Raw genomic sequence first — 18,268 nt, 5'->3', positions numbered from 1 at the left:
CCTCCGCTCCCTCGCCCCCCCTCCGCTCCCTCGCCCCCCTCCGCTCCCTCGCCCCCCCTCCGCTCCCTCGCCCCCCCTCCGCTCCCTCGCCCCCCCTCCGCTCCCTCGCCCCCCCTCCGCGCCCTCGCCCCCCCCTCCGCGCCCTCGCCCCCCCTCCACGCCCTCGCCCCCCCTCCACGCCCTCGCCGTCTCCCCCCCCCCCTCCCCCCTCCCCCCCGCCCCCCTGCCCCTCCCCGCCCCCCCTGCCCCTCCCCGCCCCTCCCCGCAGGTAATTGAGGAACTCCGCAAGCTGCTCGATTACTACGAGAAACAGACCGGTGAGAAGATGGAATTTCTGGCTCTAGCTCTGAGCTCCAGGAAGAATCTCTGCATCCACCCAGAGGTGAGTTTTGCTGCGTAACGCCCCACCTGGCTGTCGATAAGTCAAACAGCTCTGCACGAGACTGAGTTGGATTCTTTGCCGCTCCGGGCATTGTCCAAGTAAACAATGCTTAACTGTGACATTGGCTTCAAGTCTGTGCAGCCCGGTCTTGATTCAGCCTGGGCTGGGCCCAAAGCTTCCTCCACCCAATCCGGCATGTGTGATGACACTGTGCCTTTAAGAAATGTATTTTTATCATGTTTCTTATAAGGCGTATGTTTAAAAGTCAGCCCTGTTTTATATGGTGCTGATCTGTCTGGGCAGCAGGCAGCTCAAATGTTGAGAATGCAGGATAATGACTGATTCTAGCTAATGGTGTGTTTGTCTAAACAGAGTTAATGCATCTTCATTTACTTAGGTGTCCCTTGGGGTTTAAGAGTTGGGTTTTGATAGGTTGATTGAGATAATCATGTGTTAATGGGAGGAGCTAAGCTTGCAGGAAAGAGTGTGTTTTAGTTTCATTTTTAAAACCAAGAGCACTTGCTGACTGGATTGTTTAAAAGAGGTCTTTTTCTGAAAAGATCTCTCTCTCCAGAAGTGTTCAAAAAGCTCTTGAACTGTTAACAAGTACAAGCACGACAGTGTTGTTTGCTAACTGATTTTGAAGAGGAGTTTCAGTCTACTAGAGGAATATTGCTTGAATTGGAACTAATAGAGATAGGTTGGCAGTTAAGAATTGTATCTTGTCATGTTTAAGTATTTCAATAGGTAAAGGTTGAACTAATTCATTTGTTATAGCTAAACCGTATTGTTAAATAAAGTTTATTTTGACAAAAGCTTCCTAGTGTGTCAATAGAATCACACCTGGAGTGCAATACCTTATCCTCGCACTAATGCCAAAATATAAAAACTGTTGGGGTCTGGTCGGGCTTCATAACACACTTTGGGGTTCCTGATCCGCACTTTAACATCGGTGAATCCTGGACTCCACCCCGTGTGGGGTACAGAACAGTCCGCTCCACATTCGGAATTGACAGATTAGTCTCCCTGAGGCAAAGAATTTTAAAGACAAATCATTTTTAATTAACTTGATTGAATGAGTCTTTTTGAGAGGAACAAACAGAGAGAGTTGATGAGAATGATGCCGTTGGTGGACGTGGAGTTCCGGAAGACATTTGATGATGTGCCACACAGCGGGATTTTTCTTGACCTGTATCAACAACTCTGATTTGGGTGTGGAGAACGCAATTCTGAAATTTGTGGATGACACAAAACTTGGACGTATTGTGACCTGTGAGGAGGAGAGTGAGAGAGGACAGAGACAGGCTGTGAAATGATAATGTTAGCAAGAAGAATGAGGAGAGACAGTATAAAAAAAATACAATTCTAAGGATCATAGAATCATTATTCCCTACACTGCAGAAGAAGGTCACTCAGCCCTTCAAGTCTGCACTGACTCTCTGACCCAGGTTCCCTCACCCACCCTAACCCCTTAACCCCACATATTTACATCGCCAATCCCCCTAACCTGCACATCTTTGGACACTAAGGGGCAATTTAGCACGGCCAATCCACCTAACCTGCACATCGTTGGACACCAAGGAGTAATTTAGCATGGCCAGTTCATCTAATCTACGCATCTTTCGGACTGTGGGAGGAAACCGGAGCACCCGGAGGAAACCCACACAGACACGGGGAGAATGTACAGACTCTGCACAGACAGACAGCCAGCCAAGACCAGAATTGAATCCGGGTCCCTGGCGCTGTGAGGCAGCAGTGTTAACCACTGTGCCACCATGCTGCCCTCAAAGGGATGAGAAACTTCAGTTATGCAGATAGATGGGAGAAGCTGTAACTCCTCCAGGGAGGGGAGAAAGTTGAGAGGAGATCTGATCGAGGTATTCAATATCATGAAGGGTTTGGATGGAGTAAACGGGGAGAAACGGTTCCCATTGGGAAAGGGTGGGGAACCAGGGGGCACTTGATTTAAAGTGAATGGCAAATGAACCAAAGGCAACTTGAGGAAAAAGCTAATTTTGTGCACCAAGTGGTTTGGACCTGGAACGTTGTGCCCGGGAGTGCGGTGGAGGCAGGTTCAACAGCGGCTTCCAAAAGCATATTGGATACCCATCGGAACAGAAAACAATTGCAGGGCTATGGGATAGAGGGTAGGGGAGTGGAACCTGCTGAATTGCTCTTGTAGGAAGCAGCATAGGCATAATAATCTGTGCGGAAACCATTCTGCGATTCTAACCATTGCTGCCCCGCGTGGATTAACTGCTGGACATTTCATTGACTGCTTGTGGGATCTTGCTTCGTGCAGTTGGGTCGGTTGTCCACCTGTTGGCTGAGAAGCATCTGTGCAATGTCCTGAGGAAGTGACCTCAGGAAAAGTTTAATCTGTGTTATTTTCCTGAATAGTTAGAATTTGATTTGTTGTCATTTGAAGGTCAGTGCCCAGCAGTTTGGAAAGGAAGTTGATGGCAAGTGTCGCAGTCTGACTGCCTCCCATATCAGAATGCAGCATTCCAGCAACCCCACCATCCCCGTCTGCCAGTTCTACGAGGTACGTACCAGCAGTTAAGATTTATAAATGTTATTTTGATTTGATTTATTATTGTCACATGTATTAGTATACAGTGAAAAGTATTGTTTCTTGCGCATACAGACAAAGCATACCGTTCATAGGGAAGGAAAGGAGAGGGTGCAGAATGTAGTGTTACAGTCACAGCTAGGGTGTAGAGAAAGATCAACTTAACGCAAGGTAGGTCCATTCAAAAGTCTGATGGCAGCAGGGAAGAAGCTGTTTTTGAGTCGGTTGGTACGTGACCTCAGACTTTTATATCTTTTTCCAGATGGAAGAAGGTGGAAGAGAGAATGTCCGTGGGGGTCCTTGATTACGCTGGCTATTTTTGCAAGGCAGCGGGAAGTGTAGACAGAGTCAATGGATGGGAGGCTGGTTTGAGTGATGGACTGGGCTTCATTCACGACCCTTTGTAGTTTCTTGCTGTCTTGGTCAGAGTAGGAGCCATACCAAGCTGTGATACAAACAGAAAGAATGCTTTCTATGGTGCATCTGTAAAAGTTGGTGAGAGTCGTAGCTGACATGCCAAATTTCCTTAGTCTTCTGAGAAAGTAGAGGCGTTGGTGGGCTTTCTTAACTATAGTGTCGGCATGGGGGGACCAGGACAGGTTGTTGGTGATCTGGACACCTAAAAACTTGAAGCTCTCGACCATTTCTACTTCGTCCTTGTTTAGGGGGCATGCCCTCCACTACGCTTCCTGAAGTCGATAACTATCTCCTTCATTTTGTTGACACCGAAGGAGAGATTATTGTTGCCGCACCAGTTCACCAGATTCCCTGTCTCATTCCTGTACTCCGTCTCGTCATTGTTTGAGATCCGACCCGCTAACTTGAAAATCGAATTGGAGGGAAATTTGGCCGCACGGTCATAGGTGAATAAGGAGTATAGTAGGGGGCTGAGAACACAGCCTTGTGGGGCGACACCGGTGTTGAGGATGATGGTGGAGGAGGTGTTGTTGCCTATCTTCACTGATTGTGGTCTGTGGATTAGGAAGTTCAGGATTCAGTTGCGGAGAGAGGAGCTGAGCGTTATTTGACGGCTTCTGTATCACTAATGCATCAACTTTGTGCCACTCCAATCAGATTCTGCATGTGACCATTATTGTGTACATCTATCACTGCCGACTGGACACTACGATTGGCTCTGTTATGTGTGTGTGTGTGCGCAATTTCTCCGACAGGAATTTGATCTCCATGGAAAGCAACTGCCTTTATCCTCTGGGATTTACAACCTGGATGACCTGAAGGCTTATGGGAAGCAGAAGGGATGGTGTCCCTATTTCCTGGCCAGATATTCCGTAAGTGAATCCCAACTTGCCGCGGGCAGGTGTCAGTGGTTCCAAGTTTCCCTCTACCTTATTTCCGTCCACCTGAAGCCTTGTCGCTGAGCTGCTGAGCCGGTCCTGCTCCGTGGTCATTGGAAAGCATCATAGTTCACTCAGCCTGTTCCTGACCTCCCTCCCCATCCACGTATTCCCATTGCTGAGATAGGCTCAGTACAGGGACTACCAGGAACTTCCTGCTTCAGCTCCAACCTCTCGGGTTTGCTGATTTGGAAATGCAATATTTTTGCACTATATCTTGATTAAGGAGACGGGCGAATATCTGCTGAAGATGTATAAGCACATGTGACTGTGCGTGCGTGTGAGCGACTCTGCAAGCGAGTGAATGTGCATGCTCCTGTCGGTGTGGGTGAGTTTGGGGAACCTCGGTAGGGACATCTTCAGGTTTGAACGTGATTCGCCTGTCACGGAATGACATGCGAGGACTAACAGCGAGCAGTAGTTTATAGAATCCCTACAGTGCAGAATGAGGCCATTCGGCCTATCGAGTCTGCACTGATTCTCTCTCTGACAGAGTATGTCACCAAGGCCCTCTTTCCCCCGCCCTATCCCCATAAACCCACACATTTAGCCTGGCCAATCCACCTACCCCGCACACCTTTGGACTGTGGGAGGAAACCGGAGCACCCGGAGGAAACCCACGCTGACACAGGGAGAATGTGCAAACTCCGCACAGACAGTGACCCAAGCTGGGAATTGAACCCGGGTCCCTGACGCTGTGAGGCAGCAGTGCTAACCACTGTGCCACCCAAAATCAGTAGCACCCAATGTGGGGCTCGAACCCATGACCCAGTGATTGAGGGTCTCCTACTCTATTGGCTGAGCTCAACTGGCACATGAAAGTCTTTGAGGGAAAGTTCCCAGTAGGATGATGTCCTTTTTAAATTAATTTACAGGATGTAGACATTGCTAGCTAGGCAAGCAGTTATACTGCCCTTCCTGACCAGATGTCAATATCTTTAAGATAGGAGAGGAAATGTTTCAGAATCATGTGTTATTTGACTGTTTCTACATTACTAATGCATCAACTTTGTGCCACTCCTATCAGATTCTGCATGCGAACATTATTGTGTACAGCTATCACTACCTACTGGACCCCAAGATTGCAGACCTTGTGTCCAAGGAACTGTCACGAAGATCAGTGGTGGTGTTTGATGAGGCTCACAATATCGGTATGTCCTCAACATGTACAAAATTCATATATTTATTTTAGTTTATTCATTCGTGGGACATGGGCGTTGCTGGTTGGCCAGCATTTATTGCCCATCCCTAGTTGTCCTTGGAGGGCGGTTGAGAGTCAACCACATTGCTGTGACTCTGGAGTCACATGTAAGCCAGACCGGGTAAAGACGACAGATTTCCTTCCCTAAAGGACATTAATGAACCAGATGGGTTTTTCCGACAATTGACAATGGTTTCATGGTCATCAGTAGATTCTTAATTCCAGATTTTTTTTATTGAATTCAAATTCCACCATCTGCCGTTGCGGGATTCGAACCCGGGTCCCCAGAACATTAGCTGAGTTTCTGGATTAATAGTCTAGCGATAATAACACTAGGCCATCGCTTTCCCCTTATCTAATTATAATAATGGTGTAGGAATGTTTATATATTCCTGAGACCTTTTAAAATTACTCCCAATCTCTACGTCACGCACTGCCCAGTCATAGAATCCCTACAGTGCAGGAGGAGGCCATTCAGTCCATCGAGCCTGTACCGACAGCAATCCCATCCAGGCCCTATCCCCATAACCCCAAGTATTTACCCTGTTAATCCCCTGACACTAAGGGGCAATTTATCATGGTCAATCAACCTAACCCGCACATCTTTGGAGTGCGGGAGGAAACCAGAGCACCCGGAGGAAACCCACGCAGACACAGGGAGAACGTGCAGACTCCACAGACAGTGACCCAAGATGGGAATCGAACCCGGGTCCCTGGCACGGTGAGGCAGCAGTGCTAACCCACTGTGCCACCCCAAGTCAAGTGCAGTATGCAATAGCAAACCTTGTGCTGTAACCTCCAAGTTCGAATCTGGGCCACATTGAACTACACCAACCATCCTCGAGGATGTACTCTGAGTAAAACAGATCCCTTGAAGGATTTGTTTTGTGCTGTGGATGTGGAGTGAGACGGCACCTGGGTTTACTTTACCGAGATCCCTCCCAGCAAGCAAACATGGGAGATCCTCTTGTGACTGAACTGAGCTAGATTCCTGTTCCAGGGTTGGAAATCCAGCTGACTGATTGGCTCAGGGCGGCACAGTGGTTAGCACTGCTGCCTCACAGCGCCAGGGACCCGGGGTCGATTCCCAGCTCGGGTCACTGTCTGTGCGGAGTCTGCACGTTCTCCCCGTGTCTGCGTGGGTTTCCTCCGGGTGCTCCAGTTTCCTCCCACACTCCAAAGATGTGCCGGTTAGGTGGATTGGCCATGCTAAATTGCCGCTTAGTGTCAGGGAGATTAGCAGGGTAAATATATGGGGTTACGGGGATGGGACCTGGCTGGGATTGTAGTCAGTGCATACTCACTCGATGGGCCGAAGAGCCTCCTTCTGCACTGTAGGATTCTATGATTCTATCAAAAAGGTATCTGATTCTCTCGTCCGTTTTTTAAAAAAGTTATATATTTGAAAACAAAAACATTTTTGACGTTATTTCTCCAAACGCTTTTCAGACAATGTTTGCATTGACTCAATGAGTGTGAACATTACTCGACGCATGTTGGACCAGTGTCAGAACAACATCGAAACATTACAGAAGACCATCCAACAGTGAGTCAATAACCAGCGTTTCAACCAGTTTCATTTGTTCATTCTTCTTCTGCTTGATGACCTGCCCTAGAACCGGTCAAACAGGCAGCGCCTTGGGAGCAAGAGTCTGAAATCAAAACAGAAAATACTGGAAATGCTCAGGAGGTCTGTCAGTATCAGGAGAGAGGAACAGAGTTAATTCCAGCCATTTTCGCCAGCGCAATGGTGGGGCGCATCTCATGGGAAACCCCATTGACAGTGGCGGGATCTTCCTGTCCCACCGACGGTGAACCCTTGCTGTGAGTTTCCCAGCGATGGGGTGGGGGGGCTGCCTAGCATGGGAAACCCCATGTACAGCAGCGGGATCTTCTGACTCCGCCGCCAGCCAATGGTGGGTCATCTCTGCTCCCACAAAACATGTCACAGGGGCCGCAGAAAATCCCGCTCAATGTTTTGGGTCAATGACCTTCCATCAGGTGATAGGACATCAACAGAACAAGCTGGACTGGAACAATGTTGTTCTGCCACTAGGTTGCTTGCTGGTGTTAGACTGATTAGGAACAGCATCGTATCAATAAGAGAGAGTAAGTTAGCAACTGATTCACCAGGACAAGAGGGGACAGGGCGAGAGTACAGAGATCATATCTTGGCTTCAGGAAGTTCTTTATGTAGTGGATGGTAACATGACACTCAATCCCACATGGGGCGTTTGGTACAAAGAACATAGATAACTTTAAAGGTAAATTAGACATACAACATGAGGGAAATTAAGTAAATATAGTTTGGGGTGGCACAATGGTTAGCACTGCTGCCTCACAACGCCAGAGGCCCAGGTTCAATTCCAGCCTCGGGTGACGTCTGCGTAGAGTCCACATGTTCTCCCTGTGTCTGCGTGGGTTTCCTCCAGGTGCTCCAGTTTCATCCCTCACTCCAAAGTGTTCAAGTTATGTGGATTGGCCATGCGAAATTGTCCCTTAGTGCCTCAAGATGTTAGGTTAGGAGGATAAGCGGGGTAAATATGTGGGGTTAACAGGATAGGGCCTGGGTAAGATGCTGTGTCGGAGAGTCGGTGCAGGCTCGATGGGCCGAATGGCCTCCTTCTGCACTGTCGGTGTTCTATTCTATGATAAGGAGACTCATGCGGTACATAACCATCCAGATGAATAGTTGGGCTGAATGGTCTGTTTCTGCTGTGTAAAAGTTATCACTTGGACTGCAAATCTTCAGATGCAATTTAAACATGTAAATACTAGTAGTTTATCAGACATTAGCACCGTCCCTCCAATCAGTTAACCTTCGATGCTGTAAGTGGAATTGGAGCAAAGTGCGATGTTACAGAGAAGGCATGAAGTTCAGACTAAGAAGCCTTTTTGTGTGGGTTTCTGAATGTTCTGCTGTAGATTAAATGGAGATGCTTTTGCCCGCGTATTCAATGTCCGCTAACACTAGGTCTTAATCTTCTTCCCAAACAATGGTTTCTGTCTCCAGTATAAAGGAAACCGATGCGGCCAGACTAAAAGAGGAATACAGATTATTGGTGGAGGGACTGAAGGAGGCTCACGTTGCCAGAGAAACGGATGTCTATTTAGCCAATCCTGTGTTGCCAGATGAAATTCTACAAGGTACAGTAGGTGAAAGGAGCTGCAAAGGGTCCATCAGCTGTAGTGTGTGCACTGTTACAAGAAGGACAATTCTATCAGACTGTGGTAAGCTGGAGAGTGCTGCACAATGACGGCAATTCACAATCCTGTTCCCTTAACTATCTCCAGTTTGCTTCCCCCTCTGAAAGGTTGGTAGCCATGATATGGAGATGCCGGTGTTGGACTGGGGTAGGCACAGTAAAAGTCTCACAACACCAGGTTAAAGTCCAACTTTAACCTGGTTTAAGAGAGGTTTAATCACAGGTTAAAGAGGTAACCTCTTTAACCTGTGATTAAACCTCTCTCCACGGCACGGTAGCACAGTGGTTAGCACTGCTGCTTCACAGCTCCAGGGTCCCGGGTTCGATTCCCGGCTCGGGTCACTGTCTGTGTGGAGTTTGCACATTCTCCTCGTGTCTGCGTGGGTTTCCTCCGGGTGCTCCGGTTCCTCCCACAGTCCAAAGATGTGCGGGTTAGGTTGATTGGCCAGGTTAAAAAAATTGCCCCTTAGAGTCCTGGGATGCGTAGGTTAGAGGGATTAGCGGGTAAATATGTGGGGTGGGATTGTGGTCGGTGCAGACTCGATGGGCCGAATGGCCTCCTTCTGCACTGTAGGGTTTCTATGATTTCACTCACATTGTCTGCACCTGTAAAGACTTGATTACCTGCTAAGACTCCATTATCTTGTAATTGAGTCTGTGTCTATCCATGCCCTGTTTGTGAACCCAACTCCCACTCACCTGATGAAGGGGCAACGCTCCAAAAGCTCACGCTACCAAATAAACTTGTTGGACTTTAACCTGGTGTTGTGAGGCTTCTTACTCTGAAAAGTTGCTCGATGATGTGACCTTATTTCACTCATTGGTTTTGGTCCATTGGGCCTGTCCCATCAGAGCCTTTACACTGCAGCATCCAGACTCATATCTCCTCCTTCTCCTCCTCCCCACAGACATCATGTTTTGATTTGATTTGATTTATTATTGTCACATGTATTAACATACAGTGAAAAGTATTGTTTCTTGAGTGCTATACAGACAAAACATACCGTTCATAGAGAAGGAAACGAGAGGGTGCAGAATGTATGTTACAGTCATAGTTAGGGTGTAGGGAAAGATCAACTTAATGCAAGATCAGTCCATTCAAAAGTCTGACAGCAGCAGGGAAGAAGCTGTTCTTGAGTCGCTTGGTACCTGACCTCAGACTTTTGTATCTTTTTCCCAATGGAAGAAGGTGGAAGAGAGAATGTCCGGGGTGTGTGTGGTCCTTGATTATGCTGGCAGTTTTTCCCGAGGCAGCAGGAAGTGTAGACAGAGTCAATGGATGGGAGGCTGGTTTGCGTGATGGATTGGGCTACATTCAGATCCTTTGTAGTTTCTTGTGGTTTTGGGCAGAGCAGGAGCCATACCAAGCTGTGATACAACCAGAAAGAATGCTTTCTATGGCGCATCTGTAAAAGTTTGTGAGAGTCGTAGCTGACATGCCAAGTGTCACATTCACTGCTTCCTTCACAGTGCTCTCACCTCCTAATGTTCATCTTTCTTGGGCCCTACCTCTTCACTTGGACCTCGGTAATTCGTAATAAAAGCAGCAAAACCAGTATTGAGGAGGATGTGGCGGAGAATTAATTAAATTTTCTGTTTTGAATCCAGAGTCCATTCCTGGCAGTATTCGCACTGCTGAACACTTTGCTGGCTTTATGAAGCGGTTTGTGGAGTATCTGAAGTCTCGTCTACGAGTGCACCATGTGGTAGCTGAGAATCCACCCTCTTTCTTGAAGGATGTTTTTGATAAAGTCTGCATTGAGCGCAAACCCCTGAGGTACGAGAATCCTGATGCCGATTTCCCCCTTCAATCCTGGGGGTGCTGAGTAACTCTGGTCCACAACCGCTAGCTGCCCGCTGCTTCCATCTGCTACCTTGGCCAACTGTCCATTCTTCAGGATATTAACGTCAGGCTGAGGGCATCACCTGCAAGATCGGCATTTATTGGCCAATCCTCATTGCCCTGAGTTTTTTTGATACAAGTGTCTCATGAAGCCATTTGATTGGCCAGTTTAAGCATGGGGCAGCGTGGTGGCACAGTGGTTAGCACTGCTGCCTCTCAGCGCCAGGGACCCGGGTTCAATTCCTGTCTTGGGTCACTGTCTGCGTGGAGTTTGCACGTTCTCCCCATGTCTGCATGCGTTTCCTCCGGGTGCTCCGGTTTCCTCCCACAGTCCAAAGATGTACAGGTTAGGTGGATTGGCCATGCTAAATTTTGATTTGATCTGATTCATTATTGTCACGTGTATTAGTATACAGTGAAAAGTATTGTTTCTTGCGCGCTATACAGACAAAGCATACCGTTCATAGAGAAGGAAAGGAGAGGGTGCAGAATGCAGTGTTACAGTCATAGCTAGGGTGTAGAGAAACATCAACTTTGTGTCTCTTAGTGCCCAAAGATGCGTAGGTTAGATAGATTAGTCATGGTAAATGTGTGGGGTTACAGGGATAGGGTGGGGGTTGGCCTGGCGAAGATACACTGTTAGAGAGTCGGTGCAGATTCAATGGGCTGAATGGCCTCTTCTGCACTGAAGGGATTCTTTGAGCCACGGTGGTGTATACTGTTGTCACATACAGGCCACACTAGATAAAGATAGCAGGCTTCCACCCCAAAAGAAGTTTGAGTTTTGACAAAAATCCAACATCCTTATTGTCACTTGTACAGATTTTTATTTTCAAGTAGTGAGTGTATGGATTATCGGATTGTTGGAATACCACAGGCGTTTCGCACCAGAATTCACATTGAATAGGGATCTGAAGCTGATACCTCATCAACTGATGCGAGAGACCAGGTTCAATCCCAGCCTCTCGACCACCACCTCAGATAGGACCAGCTAAATCTGAAGAAACCCAGGGTTGAAGCTGGAATTTTCCTTATTTCTGGAGGGGAAGATTGGCCAGAGTTCCAATTACTGTTTAGTGATCCATGACTTGATTGAGATTCCCGTGATGGTCATTCTGGATTGCGGCATTTGATTATTGGTCTCAGACACAGTCCGAGGGATGTTGGTTGGATGCCACTCAACTTCCAGGACGTTTCGACGTTTGAGTTGTGAAGCTGAGCTCCGCATTTTCAGGTTACTGTCTCATTGCTGTTCACTGATCTTTCGTCTCTCTCAGGTTCTGCTCTGAAAGGCTACGTTCATTGCTGCAGACACTGGAAATCGCTGACCTCAGCAACTTTTCACCCATCATACTTGTCTCGAACTTCGCCACGTTGGTCAGCACTTACGCCAAAGGTACGGGAAATGTTACTTTGCTTTCTGCCTGATGGTACTTGACAGGCATCAGGCGAACTCTGGGCTCCTGATCTGTGCTGACGAGGGCGTCAGCTGGAAAGTATATGCGTAGGATTAGGCACTCTTGTGTTTCCTCTCCTCTCTTGACATAGTCAAACAGACTGCCAGTATTCAGTGTTGCTAACGAAAGTAGTCAAGAAGGCATACGTCATGTTTGCCTGGTTCAGCCGGGGCACTGAGTTTAAAAATTGGCAAGTCATGTTGCAGCTTTATAGAACCTTAGTTAGGCCGCACTTGGAATATAGTGTTCAATTCTGGTCGCCACACTACCAGAAGGATGTGGAGGCTTTGGAGAGGGTACAGAAAAGATTTACCAGGATGTTGCCTGGTATGGAGGGCATTAGCTATGAGGGGAGGTTGGGGAAACTTGGTTTGTTCTCACTGGAACGACAGAGGTTGAGGGGCGACCTGATAGAAGTCTACAAGATTATGAGAGGCATGGACAGAGTGGATAGTCAGAAGGTTTTTCCCAGGGTGGAAGAGTCAATTATTAGGGGGCACAGGTTTAAGGTATGAGGGGCAAGGTTTAAAGGAGATGTACAAGGCAAGTTTTTTTACGCAGAGGGTGGTGGGTGCCTGGAATTCGCTGCGGGGGGAGGGAGTGGAAGTGGATACGGTAGTGAGTTTTAAGGGGTGCCTGGACAAATAAATGAATAGGATGGGGATAGAGGAATATGGTCCCCAGAAGGGTAGGGGGTTTTAGTTAAGTCGGGCAGCATGGTCGGTGCAGGCTTGGAGGGCCGAAGGGTCTATCCCTGTGCTGTAATTTTCTTTGTTCTTTGGGTGAAATTGGAATTGAGTTGGTTCAGTATCTCCAGTGATTGTGTGATCAGACATTCGCACTGTGCTCTAACCAGTTCTGCTCACTGATGAGCCCTGCTTGGTTCATTCACACTGGTCTCCATGTAACCTTAGAGTGTCCCCAATGGCCGGGGTTTTGGCTGGTTGACGAACAGGAAACCTGCAATGCTCTGTGAGTAAGCTGAGCAGTTTTGACAACATTCGAGTGGTATCATGTACAGGTTCAGGAATATCTCCGATCCTTGATCCTTTTCAGGCTGGGTTCATGTTCCCCAGGATTGGGTTAAGTGGAGTGTTTTCTATAGGGAGACTGTGTCACCTCCAAACAGAAACTCCATTAACTGCGGGCGGCACAGTGGCACAATGGTTAGCACTGCCGCCTCACAGCTCCAGGGACCTGTGTTTGATCCCCGGCTGGGGTGGCTGTGTGGAGTTTGCAAATTCTCCCCGTGTCTGCGTGGGTTTCGTCCGGGTGCTCCAGTTTCCTCCCACAGTCCAAAGATGTGCGGGTTAGGTGCATTGGCCGTGCTAAATTGTCCCTTAGTGTCCCGGGATGCTTAGGGTAGAGGGATTAGCAGGGATTACGGGGATAGGGCCTGAGTGGGATTGTAGTCACTGCAGACTCGATGGGCCAAATGGCCTCCTTCTGCACTGTAGGGATTCTATGATAATATGCATTTCTCAGCTTAAAGTAAATTCAGGAAACCCTGAGTGGGTTCGGCCTCCTGAGAAGTAGGGCCAATATAGGGGGTTAGTGACATTTCAACCGTTTATTTCCCTCTATCCACTGAGGCCACCTGACCTGCTGAATCTTTCCAGCATTTTCTGTATTTCTCAGTTGGGACCAAACACTGTGCTGGATTTTTTCATTGCTGATGAATGTTAGTGGAAAAAGGCCACGTGTAGGTACAATAACAAAGCCAGCAGTGCCGCTGGAACTGTACCCAACAACTTTCAACATCTTCAGAAGAGCAAACTAAGGAAGAAGAGATTTATCAGCAACAGGCACCAATAATTGGCAGTGATTATTAGGGCGGCACAGTGGTTAGCACTGCTGCCTCACAGCGCCAGGGACCTGGGTTCCATTCCAGCCTCGGGCCACTGTGTGGAGTCTGCACGTTCTCCTCGTTTCTGCGTGGGTTTCCTCCCACAGTCCAAAGATGTGCGGGTTAGGTGCATTGGCCGTGCTAAATTGACCCTAGTGTCAGGAGGATTAGTAGGGTAAATGTGTGGCATTATGGGAATAGGGCCTGGGTGGGATTGTGGTCAGTACAGACTCAATGGGCTGAATGGTCTCCTTCTGTACTGTAGGGATTCTATCCCAGTCAAAAATGGAAACGCCCTCCGGAGAACTGCAACAGACTTGATGGGCTGAATGGCCTCTCTCTGTGCTGTTAGTTTTGACACTACCCTTTCACTCTCTTCAGAACCCTGTAACATACTCTGGAGGAGATTTCTTGTCAACCTTGCTTTCTACGTGGGTTGTTGAAGATGGTGGAGCTTAACCTGAGATAGTTGGGTTGGTGTCCTGTGTCACGCCAGGGAGTTGCTTCCAGCCTCTGCAGCCGAGTAGGATTGACAAAACAGCCTGCAGAAATCTTTGCAGAACAGGACCCTTTGCACAGTGTCTGATCCACTGCCTGAATTCCCAGCTCTCTCCCAGACAAGGAACTGGAAGCGAATTAGGTCAATTCCTGATTCAGCAAAGGGAGTAGGTAAACTTGAGATTTGCTGAGGTCCAAATGGTGGGTGACAGTGCAGCTGCCTGCTTGCAATGGTTATCTTTGGCAATTCCACAATTTCATCATGTTTCTGTTTGGTCCCCAAGGTTTTACCATCATCATGGAACCTTTTGATGACAAAACTCCAACTGTTGTTAATCCAATCCTTCACTTCAGGTAGGCTGAAGTCTGTACGCTAATCCACTGAGGAGAGTTTTGTTGTGTTTTGTGATCATTAAGTTGAGAATTTTTTCCTGTTTCAGCCGCTCTCTGGGCTAGTATGGCACATGGGGGAAGCTATAGAGTAATAGTTATCTGCTCTAACTGCAGGGGATCATTCTCCATTTCACCTCCGAGATATCTTCCAATTACCTACATCAGGATCCTATCAGTTCACCGATTGCCAATTTTGGCCACAAAGTAAAGATTATTTACTTATTAGTGTCACAAGTAGACTTACATTAACACTGCAATGAAGTGAAAATCGTGGGCAGCACGGTAGCACAGTGGTTAGCACTGCTGCTTCACAGCTCCAGGGACCTGGGTTCGATTCCCGGCTTGGGTCACTGTCTGTGTGGAGTTTGCACATTCTCCTCGTGTCTGCGTGGGTTTCCCCCGGGTGATCCGGTTTCCTCCCACAGTCCAAAGATGTGCGGGTTAGGTTGATTGGCCATGCTAAAATTGCCCCTTAGTGTCCTGAGATGCATAGGTTAGAGGGATTAGTGGGTAAAATATATAGGGATATGGGGGTAGGGCCTGGGTGGGATTGTGGTCAGTGCAGACTCGATGGGCCGAATGGCCTCTTTCTGTACTGTAGGGTTTCTATGATTTCTATGATCCCCGAGTCGCCACACTCCGGTGCCTGTTCGGGTACACTGAGGGAGAATTTAGCACGGTCAATGCACCCTAACCAGCACGTCTTTTGGGCTGTGGGAGGAAACTGGAACACCGGAGGAAACCCACACAGACACGGGGAGAATGTGCAGACTCCGCACAGACAGTGACCCAAGCTGGGAATCGAACCCAGGTCCCTGGCGCTGTGCCACCAGTTTGGGTTCTGGATCGACACAGCTTCGAGAGTTAAAGACCCTCCAGCTGCTTCACAGCGAGAGGCTTAATTCATTCCCGGAGGCGCTCCCACCCACCGGAGATGAAGATTCCCTCTCTTCTAAAATTAAGCGCAGTTTTATTTAAACTCAGCAATGGTAAAGGGTTTGAATTTAAATTCCACCACAAAGTGACTTCTGACCTATAGCTGCCTGTCCTTGATCCTGAAATGTTTTACGATCTTCGAGAAGGTTTGTCTGTGACAGGGGAAGTGATGATTCGAGACGAGTTGTCTGATTAGGTCCACTCCTAATGTGGTATTGAACTGTGACCATGTGGGATGCCTGATGCTGGCATGTTTTATTGAACTGAATCTCTTTTATTTAATCAAATCTAGCTAAACTAATTAATCAAATCTGTCTAACCTCGATTTTTTGTCAATCTAAAATAGACTTGTATGCAGCCTCGTGCCTGCTTATTGATGCAGATTGATCTCTGGTTTACTTTTGCTTTTGACAATGTTCAAAATTTGCAAGAGTTACTGATCTCTAATTCACTTCAATTCCTGGATTCCTGAGTGCGATACAGGCAGTGCTTTAGCAGTGATGTTCAACTAATAGACCTGTAGTAGAATATCAGATCTCCGACTACCCATGAGTGACACCACACGAGATCTGCTACTGATCTTGTTTTTCCACATGTTTCCTTGATTGGCTTCATTTGTAAATGTTCAGGCTGGTTTGAAATAAAGCAGTGCGCATCAGGAAGGTTCTAGATTCCACCATCTACTTGTGCAGAGGTAGAACTGGGGGGGGGGGGGGGTCATAGTTTGAGGGCTGTGGTGAGGAGAAATCTCTTCACCCAGAGAGCGGTGAATCTGTGGAATTCTTTTTCCCAGGGTTGAAGGGTCAATTAGTCGGGGGCATAGGTCGAGGGTGAGAGGGGGCAAAGTTTAAAAGAGATGTAAGGGGCAAGTTTTTCACACAGAGGGTGGTGAATGCACTGCCGGAGGAGGTGGTGGAAGCAGATTCTATAACAACATTCAAGAGGCATCTGGATAGATACATGAATAGAAACATAGAAGATTGGAGCAGGAGGAGGCCATTTGGCCCTTCGAGCCTGCTCCCCCATTCATTACGATTGTGGCTGATCATCTAATTCAATAGCCTAATCCTGATTTCTCCCCATAACCTTTGATCCCAGTGGAATAGATTTCTTTACCTGTGCTTAGTACAGGGGGGGGGGGAGAAGGGGAATGACAACCTTGTGTGGCAGTGCCATCTATAGGCCACAGCTCTGCAACTGCAGTGTGACAAACAAATGTTTACATATAGAATTTCCCTTTGTAAATGTTCACAGTTTCATTTGTAGATGTTAATTTAGAATGCAACACTCAAAAGTTGTGGGATAGAATTGCACACATTGTAAAATTTCATATAATATTTAGACATCTCTCACATCAGATAATGCCCCTCATGGTACCTCAGATGTTTTGTGGGGAAGGAATCATTATACTTTTGTAACGCAGAGTATTATTCTGCTGATACGTAGCCACGAGACGTATTAAGGCTACATGGGGAACCACTTCAGGGAAGAAAGGGTTAATAAAAACTGTACCAATTGAAATTATAATTGAAATTATTATTGTCACGTATTGGGATACAGTGAAAATATTGTTTCAATTTCAAACTTCAGACAAGAAAGAGTTAATGAAAAAACTACAAATGTGTATTTTATTTGTAATAAGCCTCCTGAGGTTCTGTGCTTTTAAACTGTTTTTCTAAGCTGCATGGACCCTTCTATCGCCATCAAGCCTGTGTTTGAGCGATTTCAGTCTGTCATTATCACCTCGGGGGTAAGTTGCACAATTTATTTATATCATTGAAATACGATTTTGTTTCTGTGGTTTGGTGATATCTAAATCCCCTGTTTACCTTTCTACTCTGTACAGTATTATCATTAAAGGTAGGTTGTGGATATAGATTGCAGGATTACATTTTGCTCGGAGCAGTTTGTGGCAGTATTGTGTGCGATGCGCTCACTATGCGGTGCTGTTAATCCAGCATCTCTCACTGTTCCCACCCAGCCATGTACCCTAGAATTGTCCATCGATATCCAGCCCCCCCCCCAACCCCCATCCTCTGGGCACACCCTGAGCTTTAGAAATTCCATAATTCTGCTGTTTGATGTTTCTCATAATTACAAATCATTAATAGCGCAGAACCGTGCCCTTCAGCTTAACTGGTCAATACCGATGTTTCTGCTCCATATGATTCTCCTCTCTCCCTTCCATATCTAACTACAAGATCAGATTCCCTTATTTCTTTCTCATCGGCTTATTGTGAGCATGCATCCATTTTACAGCAAATTACTGAAATCCTGGGGCCATCACTGCGTGCAGCGCATCATAATTGTAATTCCCCCCCCCCCAGTAATCAGCCTCAAGGCCCTCATTCCCTCCTTTGGATCTCTGTGTGTTTTGCATTGGGGATCTTGCCACAACTTGAAGGTAGTCAAGAAGGCATACGGCATGCTTGCCTTCATCAGCCGGGGCACTGAGTTTAAAAATTGGCAAGTCATGTTGCAGCTTTATAGAACCTTAGTTAGGCCGCACTTGGAATACAGTGTTCAATTCTGGTCGCCACACTACCAGAAGGATGTGGAGGCTTTGGAGAGGGTACAGA

General features: G+C 47.3%; 1 protein-coding gene across 1 annotated transcript in view; it reads left to right on the top strand.

Moving 5' to 3' along the window:
• Positions 1-268: 268 nt before the first annotated feature.
• ercc2 (excision repair cross-complementation group 2) overlaps positions 269-18,268 on the top strand; it is a gene marked incomplete at its 5' end in the record, with an annotated part of 47,391 nt that continues 29,391 nt past the window's right edge. Inside the window, 10 exons of the mRNA XM_078207662.1 lie at positions 269-382; positions 2,811-2,927; positions 4,127-4,243; positions 5,337-5,460; positions 6,960-7,056; positions 8,524-8,657; positions 10,325-10,493; positions 11,837-11,955; positions 14,645-14,714; positions 17,370-17,439. Of these exons, the coding sequence (XP_078063788.1) occupies positions 269-382; positions 2,811-2,927; positions 4,127-4,243; positions 5,337-5,460; positions 6,960-7,056; positions 8,524-8,657; positions 10,325-10,493; positions 11,837-11,955; positions 14,645-14,714; positions 17,370-17,439 (1,131 nt within the window). The remainder of the gene's footprint in view (positions 383-2,810; positions 2,928-4,126; positions 4,244-5,336; positions 5,461-6,959; positions 7,057-8,523; positions 8,658-10,324; positions 10,494-11,836; positions 11,956-14,644; positions 14,715-17,369; positions 17,440-18,268) is intronic.

Source organism: Mustelus asterias, unplaced genomic scaffold (assembly GCF_964213995.1).
Source record: "Mustelus asterias unplaced genomic scaffold, sMusAst1.hap1.1 HAP1_SCAFFOLD_2571, whole genome shotgun sequence".
NCBI classification, from domain to species: domain Eukaryota; kingdom Metazoa; phylum Chordata; class Chondrichthyes; order Carcharhiniformes; family Triakidae; genus Mustelus; species Mustelus asterias.
Note: the sequence above shows the minus strand (reverse complement) of the source record. Positions and strands in the feature narration are given on the sequence as shown.